The sequence below is a fragment of the Balaenoptera borealis genome (assembly GCF_965194805.1).
Source record: "Balaenoptera borealis genome assembly, chromosome: 9".
Lineage (NCBI taxonomy): Eukaryota > Metazoa > Chordata > Mammalia > Artiodactyla > Balaenopteridae > Balaenoptera > Balaenoptera borealis.
The window spans coordinates 31,209,627-31,228,329 of record NC_138873.1 but is presented as its reverse complement, the minus strand read 5'-3'; the positions used below and the strand labels follow the sequence as shown (position 1 = coordinate 31,228,329).

The 18,703-nt window shown below is 33.9% G+C and overlaps 1 protein-coding gene across 2 annotated transcripts in view; it reads left to right on the top strand.

Moving 5' to 3' along the window:
- The window catches only part of ENPP1 (ectonucleotide pyrophosphatase/phosphodiesterase 1), a 72,044-nt gene that overhangs the window by 33,693 nt on the left and 19,648 nt on the right, over positions 1-18,703 (top strand). Inside the window, exons 3-16 of one of the 2 annotated variants that reach the window (XM_082406365.1) lie at positions 1,191-1,307; positions 2,043-2,168; positions 3,076-3,136; positions 5,268-5,365; positions 7,246-7,325; positions 8,217-8,336; positions 9,410-9,519; positions 10,896-10,961; positions 11,268-11,340; positions 12,493-12,601; positions 13,581-13,712; positions 15,823-15,854; positions 16,620-16,747; positions 18,009-18,078. In XM_082406365.1, the coding sequence (XP_082262491.1) occupies positions 1,191-1,307; positions 2,043-2,168; positions 3,076-3,136; positions 5,268-5,365; positions 7,246-7,325; positions 8,217-8,336; positions 9,410-9,519; positions 10,896-10,961; positions 11,268-11,340; positions 12,493-12,601; positions 13,581-13,712; positions 15,823-15,854; positions 16,620-16,747; positions 18,009-18,078 (1,322 nt within the window). Of the gene's footprint in view, positions 1-1,190; positions 1,308-2,042; positions 2,169-3,075; positions 3,137-5,267; positions 5,366-7,245; positions 7,326-8,216; positions 8,337-9,409; positions 9,520-10,895; positions 10,962-11,267; positions 11,341-12,492; positions 12,602-13,580; positions 13,713-15,822; positions 15,855-16,619; positions 16,748-18,008; positions 18,079-18,703 lie in introns of those variants that run through there. The other variant, XM_082406366.1, reaches the window with a different exon arrangement.

Sequence of the window (18,703 nt, the reverse complement as noted above, 5' to 3'; positions counted from 1 at the left end):
TCAACATGGAATGCATATTATTTTTTAAATGACTAGGAACATATTAGTGAGCTCCAAGTAATAGCTATTATTATAATAGCTTTCCCCCCTTGGGTCAGGAAAGTTAATATTTTTGATCCTAGGAATTATTATTGTCATTTCATGTCCTTAAAATTGCCTAGTTTCCCAGTGTTAAATGAGAGTTAAACTCTGTGGCAGTGTCTTCTTGGGTCAGGAGACCATTGCAGTCAAGAGCTAGGATTATTCATTTTTTTCTTTTGGACTTCCATTATTTTATAAGTGGATTTTTTTTCTTACCATCCTGATTTTTAGTAATCCAATAAAAACCTAGCTTATTCTAGGTAACTAGTAAAGAGTTATAATGTAAAATTGTTTTTAATGAAAAGTATTTTCCTTCCATATCTGCCATTTATCCATTTAACAAAAACGTATTAGTACCAGCTCTAGTCAAGGCTCTTGCTAGGCACCAGGGATACAGTGAACTGGGTAACATCCCGATGTGGTCTTTGTTCTTAAGAAGTTTGTGCTCTAGGGTGAGACTGGGATATTAACCAAATGATCTAGTTACAAATGAAAGTAAGTGACTGAGATGAAGGATAAGGTTTTATACAAACTTAAGAAAAGGAAAAAGGACCTAGACTGGGAGTTTGGGAAAGTTTCTCAAAGGGAGCAGGCTGGATCTGAAGGTGCAATGGATGTTTTAGGTGATGGTGGGAGATGGGTCCCGCAGAACATGTTCTGTACAAACACATTACTTCTTTACACCAGACTGAGAATGATGTAAGTCAGGTATTCTCTGTCTTTCTGAAATATTCATAGATTATCACTTTTTAGAGAACTCTGCATAAAATCTTAAGAACAAGGTCTTCTTATTTTTCTTTTCTTTATTATTCAAACGTATTTAAGTTTTATTACCCCCAGTAGGGTTTATAATATATAAAAGAAAAAAGTCATCTTTTTTTCCTATGGCAAGAGATAAAATTGCAAACTCTATAAGGTTACTGCCTTCTGTTTGTGTTACTTTCTACATGTATTTGTGAAAAGATTCTTGGTTAACTTCATTGCCCACCCCATCTGTGTTTTCTAAAACAATATTTGAACCTGACTATAACTAACTTAGGTGTATTAATTGATGTTTGCTTTGTAATTATATAATGATTAGAAACATCTAACTCCTTCAATATTTTCAGTTAAAAGTTGCAAGGGTCGCTGTTTTGAGAGAACATTTGGGAACTGTCGCTGTGATGTTGCCTGCGTTGACCTTGGAAACTGCTGTCTAGATTACCAGGAGACGTGTATAGAACCAGGTAAAAATATGCAGGGGAACAGATGGAGTCATGGGCCTTGGTAAAGGAGCAAAGAAAAGTTCTGCATCTTTTAGGTATGTGATTTACCTAACCCATTTGAGATTTTTAAAAATTTGGCTTTTATATTTTCTGAGAGAAAAAACATTTACATATTTTGCCTTGTTAAAAGTTTTATGGATAGCAAAACTGCCTGTTTTTAATGTATGCTGATAGCCTATGTAGGCTAATTTGCATTTCACCTAAGTTCAAAAAGGCTACTTAAAATATATGAATATTTCTATGGGCTTATTAAAGCAAGAGTTCTTAAGATGTCCACTTAAACTTCAAAGTAAAACTATCAGACTATGGAAATTTTCTCAGTTTGATTTGGTCTTCTCTACGTATGACATGGTATAACATTTAAATGAGAGCGAGCCAGGTTTAGATTAAATTTTGAGAACTCTGACAATGACTGGTGGAAGAAGCCAAGGTGGACGTGGGAGTTGTATAATAAGAATTATGTTTGTTTACATTTTAAAACGATGAGATTCTGGCTTTTTAGTGAATAATCATTGCTGCCTGCATATTTTCTCTTAGTTCAGATTTACCACTGTGGTGGCAGGTTCTGTGACTGACTAAGGGTTAGAAAATGGTCCATTGTCTCTTCATGGATCATGTTCCAGAGGCATTTCTGTATTCACTTTGGACATGTTGAATTTGGACCCTGAAATGTATTATGTTGATACTTGTTTCTAGAACGGATATGGACTTGCAGCAAATTCAGGTGTGGTGAGAAAAGGTTGTCCCGAAGCCTCTGCTCCTGTTCGGATGACTGCAAGGACAAGGGCGACTGCTGCATCAACCATGGCTCCGTGTGCCGAGGTCAGGGGGTCATGCCCTTGCCGGGTTCACATGCAGGCTTACATCTTCCTAGGTCCTAGCGGGGTTTAGCACAGATGTATTTTTTACATTAGAAGTCATAGTTATTGACCAACCATATTGGCTGAAAAAATATTTTAAAAACATTGTATTGTAAGGAAAATTTCAAATATATATACCTGAATAGAGAGAATATGTGATGAAGCTTGCGTCACCCAGCTTAATAATTACCATTATCTAACACGGCCAATGTTGTTTTATCTGTAGTCACTCACTCTCCTGCTACAACCCCCTCGTGTTATTTTGATATTAGCTGCATATTTAACGCTGTACTTGTGGAAAGATCACTTTTGCGGTCCTGGCTGACTATATAACAGGTTCCTTTATAGTAAGTGAGGACGATGTCTGCTGTGCATTGAGAGAGTGGACGTGAAGTTAGTGCATAAGATTCTGTGTAAACTGATGTTATTATGATGTCTCGTCTAGGTGTTAACAGGGTTCCTTGAAATTCTTTGACAGAACCTGGCTCTGTATGAGAGGAACTAAGACATCAAGGATTTAATACCAGAAGATTTTGTTGGGTGGATAGAAGCAGGGTTGTAAATTTTGGCTGAAAATATTAACAATTTGAAAATGGAAAAGGTGCCTTCAAGTTCTCCCAAATACAGTAGTATGTTTTAGTCTTGCAATCATACATTCATTTTTTAATTCCTGATATCAACTAACTTTTATTTTGAAACAGAATAACTCCCTTTATTTGTTTTGTTTCCCTAGAATCATGTCCCATATTATCTATGTATCTGTTAACGTATTTTGTTTTTGGAATCTGTCCTAATGTGTCTCACGAGCATCACAATCATTGTTTCTATTGAGTGTGTTTAACTCATTGTACTTCTTGAAAATGTTTTAGGTGAGAAAAGTTGGGCAGAAGAAACATGTGAGAGTATTAATGATCCACAGTGTCCAGCAGGGTAAGATTATATTCTGAGAGACTAATTTTTTTTAGGAGTACCATTTTTTTCTCTTTCCAAATAAAAATAATAATTATTCATTGGTTCAGTAAATATTATTTTTAGTTAAGCCTTCTTTTGGCACTGGTGGTATAGAGATGATTATGGCATGACTCCCCACTCTGGAAGCTAGTGGAAAAAAGAGAGGTCATGAATATTTAGTATTCATGAGTGTTGGGTGAAAGTATTTGTGTTTTCCTTCTTAGGAAGGAAGGATCTTTACATTCATTTGAAGTTTTTCAAGTTGAACTTATAGTGAATTACTTTACAGCTTCTTTTTATTATTTTTGTGTTTTGGTTCATTTATATATTTTTGGGATAACATGTCTGTGAGAAGATGTTACATAATTTTTATAATTTATACTTGTTATTTTTGTATTTAGAGTATTTTTACAATACCTTATGTTTACAAGGTCATCAAAAAAAATTTGTGTGGAATTCAGAAGGTAGAAATTTGGTGACAGTATTAAACATAATTATCTTTGCTCCACTTGAACAGAGATATATGAATTCAAATTCATATAATTTGAATTATTAATCTTCAGGAATATATTTTTATGTCTTTAAAATAATGATTTTTCCAGACTGTTAAACATTTTAAAGCTGTATTTTAGCTTACTTATGTATATAATTTATTTTTGTTTTTTAAATATGTATTTTTGTTTTCTGTTGGATGGAAGAGTTCTTTTCTGTTTAAAACAATAGTAATAACAGCAGCAAAAACTAAACCCAAAAAATTCCAACAGAAGAGACTTTTTTCAAAGAGGACTTCTCATATATCCTAAGATGTCTGTTAAGTCCAAGGTATATTGGAAATTTTACACTTAATGAATTTTGAATCTTCCTTTCCTTCTGAACATTGACTATTATTTTCCAATTGTAATGTTGACTCTGTTAGTGGAAAATATAAGTCTTCCTTTCTTTACAAGAAGACCATAATTTAGGACACATTTTATTATACTGGAAATTATTATACCCGTATATTTACCTGGAGGCCCAGCAAACTGTTTTTATGTTTTCTGTTGATTGAATAGAAATAATTTTATACAGACATGGACCATTGAGACTATATGCAGCTGATTCTGCAGAGTCTCCCAACAGAACTATGGTACAAATACTAGTTAGTGGAAATTATACACAAATTTCCTCCTTTTTCCATTTGTGTTTGAGTATGAGAGTAAGCTGGGGAGGCAGTAGAGTTGGAAAAGGCAAGGTAAGGTAAATCTTTGTGCTCAGATTTTTAAATTACTGAGTAAACTTTCAGTGGAAAGTTTTTTCATGGTTATCCAATGATATACGACTTTCCTACTCTCTATCAGATGTCATTAGAAACTGCAAAATTTCTGAACCATGCCTGTTTTGGTGTAGCCACGGAATGGTTGTCCATAGTTATTCTCTTTTGCTGAGTATATCATTACACATGTTTTTTTGCTTCCCTCTTTGGATTTCCATACCACACATGTAAATCTGTGTGTGTTTGTGTGTGTGTGTGTGTATGTGTACCTTCATTGTTTGTTCATTTCTAGCTTTGGATCATTTCTTTGTTGTTTATGTATTTAAATGTAGTAAATACCTCACCAACTTCTCAATTAAATATTAATATCTTTTAAATATGGTAAACTTAAAAGCTAAATATTGTATATAATTTATGTGATATGAGATACTATCTATTAGGTTCAAGTAGAGACAATATCAGAAAATGCTTTTACAGGAAAAAAAGTAGTGGAAACAAGAACATAATTTAGAACATGCTGTTTGTTAACATTCATTCTCTTGCAAATTGGGAAAATATTATTACATTTTAGTTGCTTTTGGTCTAGCTTTTGGAATAGCAGGAATCATAAATGATGGTCTCTGTATGGTGGCTCAAAATGGTATGAGTGCTTAATCAGTACTATTTGATGATATATATAATAAAATATAAAAGCATATATATGAATATAGATGCTTACAAAATATTCTTTATGAGGATGTTTGTTGAGCTTGTTAGTTTACCTTAGATTACATATCAGCCTCAGTGGAAAATCTTCACGGATCTGTGTCTTGTTTCTTCTTTAAACAATTTTTTTTTTCTTTCTTTCTCATTATCTAGGTTTGAAATGCCTCCTACCCTCTTATTTTCTTTGGATGGTTTCAGGGCAGAATATTTACACACTTGGGGTGGACTTCTTCCTGTTATTAGCAAGCTGAGTGAGTAACTTCAGAGTTTACTATTGGAGTGCCACAGTTTCAGTGAGATAGACCAAGGAGGGAGTCATTTTTTCCAAAAATACTGGCAGAATCTGTTTTACTAAACTCCTCTATTGCAAAAGAGTTAAACCTAATGATAAGGAACTAGTATTTAATATTGTAATTGTTCTGAAACTGCCTTTTAAATAATTCTGAGATAATAGTAGTTATTTTAGGATTTTTATCCCTTGGTGATAGATGTAGATATAAGGATGAGATAAGATATACTTTTTTTTTTCTTAGACTTTTGGATTCCTTTTATGGACAAATTATTTATATATTTATCTAATATGTATTACATCTTAAAATAGCATTTCAAAAACTGAAGGTATTTCTGCTGTGTTTCTAGTAGTGTAGATATAGAATATTTGTTATTTATCTTATAGTATCGTGTAGCATCCTTCCAACTTCTTTACCTCGATAAAGCCTTAATTGATTATTGTATAAGTTACTAATGCAATAGTAGAATAGTCTTTTCTTAGTATTAATGCCAAAGTTTTAAATCACATTAACCACCAGTAATATGGGCATCACTTGTATCATCATTGTTACTGAAAAAAGAAAAAATTAAATATAGGTATAAAAACTGTAGAACATTGCTTGTTATCAGTGATCGGTATTTAAGTAGCCACAGTGTAATGCTGGACTGAACTAGAAGTAAGTAAATACACTGTTTTGGTGTTCTTCTGGAGCTCTGAAACATTATTTACTGGACTTGAGTATATGAGGTTGGTTTAAACATCACAGCCACTCTCAGTAAATACATAGGTTTGTTTATTGTACTTCTATTGTAACAAGTGAAAATAATATTTGGAGAACTTTTAAAAATTTCAGTTTTTAATTTCTCCCGGGAAGAAAATAGTTTTTATAAATAATCATTTGACATAAAAAGTCTTTAGCAGGGAGCTTGCATGGGCAAGGAAGACTCTGTTCTTACCAGCCAAGCTCATGAGCTTTGAGGTTTGAATATGGCCCTTTGTTATCATCAGGAGGAAAGTTTGTTTCCATAGCACCAAATATGAGTTCAGAACCTGAGTTCAGAATTAAGGAGCTGTAGGTACCTATATATGAAGTTGGAAGGAAATCAATACACAGTTAGACTAAGTCCTCTCTTTGGGTAGTTGGAGAATGTAGTTTGTAATTCTGAACTATTTGGAAGGCAGTGAGATAGATAGACACGTGCCAATCTGAGGAATATTTTCAGGCAATGGGGTATTGATATGCTAGAATCATTAGTTAGGTATTCCGTCGTCAATGGTAGAGGCAGAAGAGGAATGTGACGCTAGGGCTAAATCAGGAACAGTTTGACTTCTGTCCTTTCTTGTACTTGCCGCCAGAAGATGCTTTTTATCTTTAGAGCAGTGTTGAACTTATCTGGAGTTAGCTAGATTGGATTTTTGGGGTGGGGCACTGTCGTCCCGGCTACTGCTTCATTCTTGTTTTAATTTTGCAGATTTAGCTACTAGTGCAGTTTTTTGTTGTTAAAATATAACTACATCTTATAATTTAGTATGTTACCACCAAGTAGTAGCAGACAAAGATCTAGCAAGAATCATTATGGTCCATCTGGAACTTAATGTTATTGATAGGTATGGGATAAGTATTTCATTGGCTTAACAATTTTGTTCAATGATTTTCTAACTAAGAGAAAAACTAACTCTTAACATTGAATTCGAATCCAAAATGTTGCTTTGTAATTCACCCTGAATTTTTATATGGTTGTAAATCCCTTCTGGGTTCATTTTTTAGTACTATTTAGAAGTCTGTGGTACCAAAGCTAAATAAGGGAAACAGATTGTTAGTTGTATTTAATAACAATATTTAATTTTTTTCCCTTGTAGAAACCTGTGGAACATATGCTAAAAACATGAGACCAGTATATCCAACAAAAACTTTCCCCAATCACTACAGCATTGTCACAGTAAGCTCTGCATTTCAACTTTTATATGTTCACAGAAGTGAGATGTAAGTGTAACATTTTTCAAGACAATAAGTAGATCTCAGATCAGAAAAAAATAACTTCTTTTTCATTGTGTAGTTAAGCAAGGAAACCTAGGTTCTGGTCTTAGCTTTTCTACTAACTAGTTGTGGCCTTGGGCAGGTCACTTTACCTTCTGGGTCTCCATTTCCCATCTGTGAAAAGAGGTGACTAAAGACTCCAAGAAATGATTTCTTGGTTCCCTTTCAATTTAAGAGTCTCTGATTCTTGGGTCCTGTTTTTTCTGATTAGTTTTTATCTTACTTTATTTGAACCCCAGACTGTCTACACTCACATGTTCTCAGCTGTCTTTCCAATCATCTTGATGTATGAGACTAAGCAAGCCACTTTGCCTGACTTTAGGTAGGATTACAGCTCTATTTTTGTTTCACTCAAAGTTTGCAGATTTAATTTGAATCCAGAAAAAAAAAGTAGAATTCATTAGGCCTTAGGGTTGAAGCCAGAGAATTAATGCTTTAGCTTGTGTTGGTACAAGCTATTCTTGGACCCACCCAAAAAGGAGTTTGTTCTGCAGAAATGTTTCACTGAGCAATGCAAAAGGACAACACAGTAGTTTTTTCAAAATTAGGCTGCTTCTTTATATAGAACTTCATCCATATCATTCCTAATTTATTTTCTCCTATTACATAAATTAAAACACAAATACTCCATAAAATCTTGAGTGGTTGGTTGTGTTTTAACAATACCCATTGTTTTGTTCTTCTCTCCTTAAGCTGGGTTAAGTTCCTTGTAGCTTAAGTTGTCTATTTCTCTTTGATGATTTTGTTCTGTAACTTTAAAACTTGCATAAAACTTGTATTTTATATTTTTTAGGGACTTTATCCAGAATCCCATGGCCTCATTGACAATAAAATGTATGATCCCCAAATGAATGCTTACTTTGCACTTAAAAGTAAAGAGAAATTTAATCCTGAGTGGTACAAAGGAGAACCAGTGAGTTGTTTGTTTTCGCTATTAAAATTATTTTTATTATTCTCATCTGTTTCTATCAGAGTAAAATACCAGATTCCCTGGAGCTTTTAATAACTCATTTAATTTACTGTGTTTTGTGCCATCCTTATGCAAACAGAGATGAATTCAGGTAACTCTAAATATAGCTTGTATCATTATGTAGTTTATTCCAGAGTGGGGTTTGGGTTATGCTGAGCCAATTTTCTTTTCTGCTTGATTTTACCTTTTTGTCCTAGTAGCGAAGAGCAGTAGTCTGGGGGTAATATTTTGATCTACACAAAGCTAACGGTTTCTACAGGTGTAAACTTTGACTTTGTTTGCATTTGTTAACTTAGAAGATTCTCTCTGATTGTGAGTTAGATGTGTTCTCCTTTTGAGTTTTTATAAATTGCCACGACAATTCTATAAGGTCTATTTGGGTAGTCTTGATATTCCTCTTGGGAGGAGAAGAGCATTTGCAAGTTATAAATTCAAATTTTAGCTCTGACATTTAAAGCTGTGTGACTTTGGGTAAATTATTCTTTCTGTGCCTCAATTTTCTCATATCTGTACTGTAAATAATACTGTAAATACTGTTAACTACCTCATAGAGTTATTGTGATGATTAGTTGAATTAATAATCTAGGATGCTTATAGGAATACTATTTAGAACTGTAATTGGCAATAATAAGTGCTTAATAAATGTTAGTTACATAAGCAAAAATGTCAGTATGTTAAAGATATGTATATTTGTAAATTTTTCTTTTCTTTTTCCTTTCATGAATTTTTCTTCTTTTAAGAAGGAACCTATTAAGTAGAAGTATGACTATAAAAGTTGCAGGAGTTATCAACTGTTCATATTTTTTAGGTTAATTTAATTTCTGATTATTTAATTTCTCTTTGCTGCTGTTCAAAGTCATATTACATTGTTATTTTGTAGTCTAACTGCTGGAGCTTATTAATGTCAAAAACATTCTAACATTTGGGAGGAAAGCATTGGTGTTGCATGAACACATGGTTTCCTAAGAAATGAATGCTTGCATAATTTCCTAACTTTCCTTCACTGGCTTCCCCAGATTTGGCTTACAGCTAAATATCAAGGCCTGAAGACGGGCACATTTTTTTGGCCAGGATCAGATGTGAAAATTAATGGAATTTTCCCAGACATCTATAAGATATATAATGGGTATGTATAGCTGTACTTTTTCTAGGACCTATAACATAGAACTGTTGATTTTCTTATCATAGCCTGAGTTCTAGCGTTTGAATGATATGTTGTTTGAAAAATGAGACCTGTCAGAATAAGAACTCTGTCTCAAAGAGTTTTAGATGGATGATAGATAGACAGTAAAACTATGACGAGTTTTTTCCTGGAGGTTTTCTAGAAAGCACTGGTAACATGTTAGAGTTTGCATTCAGATCTTTGGGCAGGAATAAGAATTGAAGTCCTGGTGAAAGTAGAGGTCCTGCACATTTTCACTCTAGGGAGAAAGAACGAGGAGAAGGAAGTGAAAGTATTAAAGGGACACAGGTAGGAGTGACTCTCTGGTATCTGGAAATATTATTTAAAAGAAGATATTAATGGCACCCCTGGATTTGCATTTTCAAATTACTTTGTTAAACGTTCCATTTAATGTGAGAACTGATTGGAGTGACCTCCCTGTGATATTCAAAATCCATGAGGTACCACGAAAAAAACAGAAACTTTTTTCTGGAAAACTCTCTTTGGATCATTTTAGGGAGAATAGCAAAATAATTTTGTCTTTCACTTGGGAAATTTATGTCATAAAATCAATACGATAATGTATTTGAGGGACGAAAGGAAAAGTTCATAAATTCCAAACAAGAAATGCATAATGATTTTCTTTGGTGACCTTATGCTGTTGTTTATTCCTTATGGTTCACACGAGCAACTTGTTATTTGCCGTTAATTTCATTCCATAGATGGTTATTGAGATTCTATGTGCCAGGCACTGTCCGAGGCCTGGGGGATTTGAAGAGTAGTGATATATGTTCTCTGGCTTCTCAGGGTCTGATAGAGACCTTCTCAAGGTACAACTAAGTGTACTTGGGGTTGGGCAAGCACTCTGATGGAGACCTGTAAGCAAAATCCTGTGCCCACAGGAAGGTGTCATTAATTCTGCCCAGAAATTGTTGCCTGGAGAACTGTCTGCTCATTAGGTGTCCACTTCCCAATTTTACTAAGAGTCGTCAATGAGTGAGTTCTTCATGAGGTCCTCTTTGAAGAGTGTATTGACACATGGGTTATTCATGCCTTAGCAATTGCTATTCTCGGGTCCAGGAGTAAGATCCTCAGGTAGAGTATAGGAAGCAAATCCTTTAAACCTGGCTACAACTTGCATATGTGAAAAATTTAATGTTTGTTTCTTTGTCGGGAAAACAATTTTAAGTTTTCAGGTGAAACTCTTACATTGCTTGGAACACATGTGATGCCTTGAATTGTTTTAGTCTCTCTGAATGCAATTTTCAGTGAGACACACATTTATATCTTAAACCCAAACAGTTGTCACAGATTCGTTTTCATTTTATCTTTCATATTAGTTCAGTACCATTTGAAGAAAGAATTTTAGCTGTTCTTAAGTGGCTGCAGCTTCCTAAAGATGAAAGGTATGTAGACGATTAATTTCTGTCATAAAATACTCCTTTGTTTTATAAAAATGCCAGAATATTTTAAATAGACGACAGGAAAACTTTGCTATTGGCTATGATGTTTTATATCCAAATGAACTCTTTAGTGCCCTATTACAGCCACATTTTGAAGAACTCTAAACATGTAAATTATTTCTCAGCAATTTTAGAAATGTTACCCCAGTGTTGTATAACTTTTATTCACTATCAGTTGTTGAATTATTCTTTCTATCCTGTTTTACAATGTGTTCGTAAAATATTACGTTTTGATACTGTTTGATTTAGACCACACTTTTACACTCTGTATTTAGAAGAACCAGATTCTTCAGGTCACTCTTATGGACCAGTCAGCAGTGAAGTAAGTACATTTTTATCAGTGATTACGTCATTAAACCTGGTAATATCTAACTGAACCTTGCTTTGAAGCAGGTTTCTAGACCATTCTATAGGAATCCATGATTTCTGGAAAGAGTGAGTATTAAGCACATTTTTATTAAACCAAAAGATGCACTTTAATCAAAAAGAGTTGGAAGCATTGTTTTGTTTAACACTATCTACAGTGCTAAATTGAACCAATGATGAGTTAAATTCTATATTTTCAATGTCAAATGAGACCTGTCACACTCCACCCTTTGTACTCTTTCCATCAAAACCGATCTCCAGTAACTTCAGTGTAGTTAACAACCCACATGCCCTTGCTTTGATTCTGTCCTTCAGCTAAGTAGAAATGCTCCTTCTTAGAGGTGGGAGATGGGTGGCCGTCAATGCGGCCATGTCATAATTAGACAAATGGAAGTTTCTTGTAGTTCTTATCTTGGTTTGAACAATTGGCCAGATGCTAGTATAATTTTTATTCTTTCACTATTAAGACCCGTGTCTAGGTCAGTTTGGCTACAAGTAAGTCTAAGGATCATTTTGTAATTGATTATCAGATCACATAAGTTTTAAGACCAGTGCTATTTTTTCTATTCACTAAAGATTTACCAAAGTACCTGCTTTTCTCTTTCATCTTCATTCAAGGTCGAGCCCATCGCTTTTCAAATCATATTCATCAATTTATAAACTCAGTTAAACGCTAGTATTATTGGCTCGTCGAAACCCACTTTATCTTCATACTTAAAAATTCCAATCCATGTTGCTTGGATATCTTTGAGTGAAAGAAAGACCATGTTGAAAGAGCTTGTTTCATAATACAGTGAAATACACAGACTATAGATAAAGGTTAGACTGTTTTGATACAGTACCGAAGACACAGGCAAAACTGCACAAGAATTTGCCTCCGGTGGTTTTGCCCGGAGAGAGGAGGAGAGAAGAGCCAGAGGTAATTTGCCAAAATCATGCGCCATTCTGTGTCCTTGTGATATTCATATGCAAAATAATACAGTTTGTATGGAAACAATGGGTTGTATTCCTAGAAGTTCTAATTTTAAAAAATTAAGTACATAGAACTATAAGAAGCATTTCATGAATACTTTTAACTGCGTGACATGAGATTGTTTCCCTTTCTTAGGTCATCAGAGCTTTGCAGAGGGTTGACAACATGGTTGGCATGCTGATGGATGGTCTAAAAGAGTTGAACTTGCATAGATGCTTGAACCTCATCCTTATCTCTGATCATGGTAACCTGAATTTGCATCATTTTTCCTTCAGGTTAAATGGTGCCCCCAGAAGTTTACTCGATTGATTATTGTTTTATTATTTCCTCTGACTTTTATAGTTAATTCTTTCTTTTAAATGTGATTTCTTGTAGAAAGCCTTTAGAAAATACTACATTAAATACAAATCACAAGTGAAACGTAGAATTCACAGAAACCTAAGAGCCTATTAACCACAATGCACTCATCTCCTGATTTGGGGAGGGCTTACACCAGGAATTTGGAGAGTTAAAACAATTTTTTTAACATTAAATTTTGGTAAATCTACTCTCAAAATTTTAGGTGTAATTTGAATAGATCATTATGTGCTGCTTCTGTTTTCTCTAGCATGATAAAGCTGACTTTTAAAAGCAGTATGTATTAATTTTGGCAATATTTTAAGTTAACTTTTACTTACTGTGACCTTTAGAACATGTATGTGTATAGCCTTGGGACTGTAAAAGCAATATATATACAAGAAAATAGGAAAGAGGTTCTTTTTGTTTGTTTTTTGTTGTTGTTATTATTGTTTGCTTCAAAAATAATTATTGAAAACTATTTCTAGAAACAGTCCTAAGAAGCTGTATCCTAAAGAAGCCCCCAGTCCTGGAATGAGGTTGAGAGTTTTATACTCATAGTTAATATGCTAGGTGATTCTGAGAAAGTAACTACGCTTTCATATTCAGTCTAAAACTGTGATATTCCTCATCACTCACATAAAGATATTGTAATATATAAATAAGAAGAAACACTAATTTTGGATGAAGGAAAGGGAAAAGATTTTTTTTTAAGTGACGTGGTAGATATACATGAAATTCTGTGTCTTACCTATTAGATGTTCAACTGTCATGAGTGCTGACCTCATGTTTATTGATTTAAATTCTGGAAGTGAAAGAAATTCTGACCTACATGTTAAATGTTTTTTATTATAGTTGTAACATGTTTGGGGATTTTTTTCTCCTAGGCATGGAACAAGGCAGTTGTAAGAAATATGTGTATCTGAGTAAATATCTGGGGGATATTAAAAATGTTAAAGTTATATATGGACCTGCAGCTCGATTGAGACCCTCTGATGTACCAGATAAATACTATTCATGTAAGTATATCTCTGTGCTAATTTTGAATATGATTATATTCACAATACATTCCTCGGAATCATTATGTCTCTAAATTAAAGGGGATCAATTAATTTCCTTTTCATGATTAAATCTCCAGAGCTGATCTTTTGCACCCAAAGGGATTTTATGGAACTAGATGGGAGGGCACAAGTCTAACCGCTTATCTGTTATTAACGTCTAAGAATATTATTTGATGAACTTGGTACAATTTTATGTTATTGTTGTGTCTTTTGCTTGTGTTGGGTTCAAGATTACTTGTACTAGAAAAATAAAAACTTAAGAGAAAAGTTCAGTTACATTTATTCAACTTTGATTAATGTCATTTCATTAAAATAACTTACAGATGTTATAGGATAATATTCCATTATGAGGAGGAATGCTGGCAGAGATGATTAATTCTATAAGCAACTAATTTCTGTTCTCAGAAATGACTTTCTTAAACTATTCCAAAAAACAATGAGAATGTGTTTTTTGAACAGAGAAGAAGAAATTTCACATTCTCTCTTGACCCCATGTTGTACTCAAACTAAACTACCAAGAAATTTTAAATATTCATTCTTTTGAAAGTCAAGCCTATTTCAGAACTGATTGCACCTCTATTGTACCCCTCTTTGATTACCATCCTTGGTAATTCTCAAATACTAAGGGCAGTTTTGTTTATCTTTTTGTTACAATTACCTTTGAAATGGAAAGAGAAAAGAGCTTTTCTGGCAGTCATCAGCATTGGATTAGGTTTGGGTATATGCAGTGCTATATGTTTCAGTAGATACTGTTGAATGTTCATGAGAAGAAGTAGATTTCCCTGCAGGAAAATAGTTATGCCAATATATTAACATAGTAACCCAAAGCACAGACTCTAACTTGTACAATAACAAGTTTTAATTAGTGTTTAAAAAATTTATTAAAGTAATACATGATTGTTACAAAACCTGTTATAAAACTATACAGGCAATGGCAGTCCCCAGAGATGTTTAGGATAGGATGGCCAAGTTTAGCCACACCCTTATCTCAATTAGGCCCCTAAGTTTCCCACTTTAAAGTAAAAATTACATATCTCTGTATCTACATTCATACATTAAAATATATATACAGTACATATTCTTTTATCTGGATAATTTTCTCAAACTTATGTAAAGTATAGCTAAAAGAATCGTAGGGAGCTAGGCAGTTACTGTTTGCAACACAGAGTACACTAAGTAAGTACACTGTGGGCTTGCTGTGCAAATTCAGTTTCAAAGCTCTTCTACCTGCCCTCACTTCTAAATTCCCCTATGTCCTTATTTGGAAATTCTGGAATTATCCTTGAATATCAAAGTATGTAAAAAGTAATAATTTTCCACCCTAAATCCCCCTAATTCACAACTCAGTTCCTCTCTCTAGAGATAAATACTTAGATTTGGGATGTGTCTTCCCAGGTATTTGCTATGTATATGTAAAACACATTCATTTTTATTTTTACAAAGTGACATTATACAGGATCTAGATGGGTGGATAGAGGGATGGGTAGATATTTGGATGCATGGACAGATAGAGAGACAGATGGATGTATAGGCAGATGGACAGGCAGATGGATGAATGGACACACATGTGAATGACAGATGGATGGATAAATTGATGTTCTATAACTTGCCTTTTCACTTGACAATAGGACATAATTTCACAGGCATGGTGGTAGTAGAGGTTGGTTGGTTCCTAAAGATCTGTCTTATTCCTGTCAATGGCTAGTATATAATAATTGAAATCAATGGTCCCCAACCTTTCTGGCACCAGGGACTGGTTTTGTGGAAGACAATTTTTCCATGGATGGGGAGAGGGGATAGTTCAGGTGGTAATGCGAGCAATGGGGAACAATGGGGAGCGGCAGATGAGGCTTTGTTCACTAGCCCGCCGCTCACCTCTTGCTGTGAGTACCCAGTACCGGTACGTGGCCTGGGGGTTGGGGACCCCTGATTTAAATGATCTGTTTGAAACCAGCTTTGGTATTTAAATATAGGGTTTGAGTCTGACATTATATATATTTTGTATTATTTTTATTTCTAATGGTAACATACCATTCAACTATTAATTCTTATCTTTGCCCCCCTTCAGTTAATTATGAAGGCATCGCCAAAAACCTTTCTGTGAGTATCTTTTTTCCCCCATTACTTTGTTATTACTAGTTTTGTATAAAATATATTTAGAAGAAAGTTTCAGTATTTGTTCTTGGGATTATGGAATTTAATCTAATTTTTTGAGTATCTGGGCCAACATTTAAATGCTCTGTAGTTTTTAAAGATCTTTAAGGACAAACCCCAATAATGTAGGTTTTTTAAATTTTAAGAATTTATTTATCTGTTGACATTGTTAAATTTATATGACAGTACAAGAAGTAACTGAAAACAATAGAAGGGAAAACCCTATAGCTGTACTACCATAAACACTGTTAGCATTATGATATATTTTCTACCAGTCTTTCTTATGCCTATTTTTTAAAATAAGTTTTTGTCCTAGTGCTGATTTATTATCTATGCTACATTTTTTTACTTGATAGAAAATTCTTACAATTTTAAAGAAAATTCTTAAAATTGTTATAAGAGTGTTTGAAAATATGATCATCAGTAGTAACACAAAGGCAAACTAGTGACTCAATCTAAGCATCCCGGGACTCTTATGTAATAATTATGATTTTTCTATAAAAATAAGAACATTCAATAGTTGGGAATATTCAACTTGTACTTTATATAGGTAGTAAGAACTCAGTTTATTTGCATCTGTGACTTATTGGGCATACTGATTAAATGTTTGTGAGAAAAAAATTCATATGGCGTTAGAAAGCAATTTCAAGGGAAGTTTACACTTAAGAAAATATGGAAATAATGGTTTTTCTTTGCCTTCTACAATTTCAGTGCCAGGAACCAAGCCAGCACTTCATACCTTACCTGAAACATTTCTTACCCAAGCGTTTGCACTTCGCCAAAAGTGACAGGATTGAGCCCCTGACATTCTATTTGGACCCTCAGTGGCAACTTGCATTGTAAGTTCTGACAATCTCCCAGGTAAACTTAGCTTGATCTTGTAGTAATTCAAGGTAACCATTGGGCCCTTTCCAATGATGTCGTTATATGAAAACTACAAATATGATTCTCTTCACTCTATCCCAGGGTCTCTCAACCTTGGCCTATTGACATTTTGGATCAGATAATTCTTTGTGGTTGGGGAGTTGTCCTGTCTGTTGTGGGATATTTGAAAACATCCCTGGCTTCTACTCACTAGATGAAAAAACACCTTTTCTATAGTTGTGACAACCAAAAATATCTGCAGACATTGCCTGAAGCCCCCTGGGGAGGGGAGTCACCTCCAGCTGAGAACCACTGCTCTGTCCCCTCACATCTGTCTTGATTATTTCTTATGCTCCACATTTGTGTAACCACTTGCCATTGTATGTCTTCTGCATGTTACAGTTTTGCCTAATAATACCTTCAGAGTCTAACAAATAATTGGCAAAACTCTTTATAATAATGAGCCATTACCTTCTTCATTAGACAAAGCTGTTTTTTCATTCTTGTTATCCTAGTCCATTAATAAACCTCAGTTTATTGGTGTGTTCAGCAAATTTTTTGGATGGTTCGTATTGTTAATATCTCAAAACTTGATCATTAACTCTGTATGGTTGCCAGGAAGCCAGGGCTGATAAATACCTCTGTCCAGCAAAACTTAAGCAGGGAACCAGAATTCAGTCAACAGAATTGCACTGTCTCTCCTTTATTAGAGAGCTGTGCTTTCAGTGTTTAGAAAAAGAATATGAAAGAAGAGGAGGTCCTTACCTTCATGGGAGAACTAATATTAGTGAGCATCTACTGTGTTCTAAACATTTCTTTAGTACAAACCATTTAATTTTTATAAACCCAGCATGACAAATTGAAACCACGAGAAGATAATTAAATTGCCAAAGTCACAGCTGAGTAAATATTATGGTTAGGGTTCAAAACCATGCTAATGGTTTTCTCCTTTATACCGTATTGCTTATAATTGATTCGTCTACAAAATGAAAGATAAACGTGGCTGCCCCTTAATGCTTTTCAAAGACAAGTGGTTTTATTTACTTTTTTTTTGATTTGCTTAACAATAGTTACTTATTTTTGATCAAAGAATATTAAAAAGTGTACAAAAGTATTAAAGAAAAATATTGAATATTAAAGAATAGTTACTCTTTATTAATGGAAATAATGTCATGATTGTCAGTTTTGCTTTATGAATGGACTTTACATTGTTAATTTATATTATGTGAAAATTAGGAATCCTTCAGAAAGGAAATATTGTGGAGGTGGATTTCACGGCTCTGACAATGCATTTTCAAATATGCAAGTGAGTAAACCTAGTATACAGTAAAAATTATAGTTTATATCTGAAGAAAAAACTGATATATGAAGTTTTAGACTTAAAATCATAGACTGTCATTATATGTCTCGAATGAGAATTAATGAAGCTTTTAGTTTCATATAGCTGTTTTATTTGGACATTAAATAAATTAATAGAATTTTGTTAAATATTTATATTCATATTTTATGAATGTTACTTATACCTCATACTAAATTTCTATTAATTATTTTGTATGTATTTGTGCTTCATTAAGAATGTTGCTCCACAGTAAATGAAAGCCAGTAATTTAATAGGTGAAAAGATATCATAGTTATGTTTTAAATAAAGTTAATGCCGGGAATTCCCTGGTGGTCCAGTGGTTAGGACTCCGTGCTCTCACTGTTGAGGGCCTGGGTTCAATCCTGGTCAGGGAAGTAAAATCCCACAAGCTACGCAGCGCGGCCGCCCCAAAAATAATAATGCCTTCCACTTACCTAGCACTTTAAAATTTTCAAAATATACTCATAATAATTTTCTGATTTGATCCGTATGGCACTGTGTGTGGTGGGAAGAATGAGGTTTAGATCCCATTTCACAGTTGAAAAAAGATTTCATCATCATTCTGTTCTGA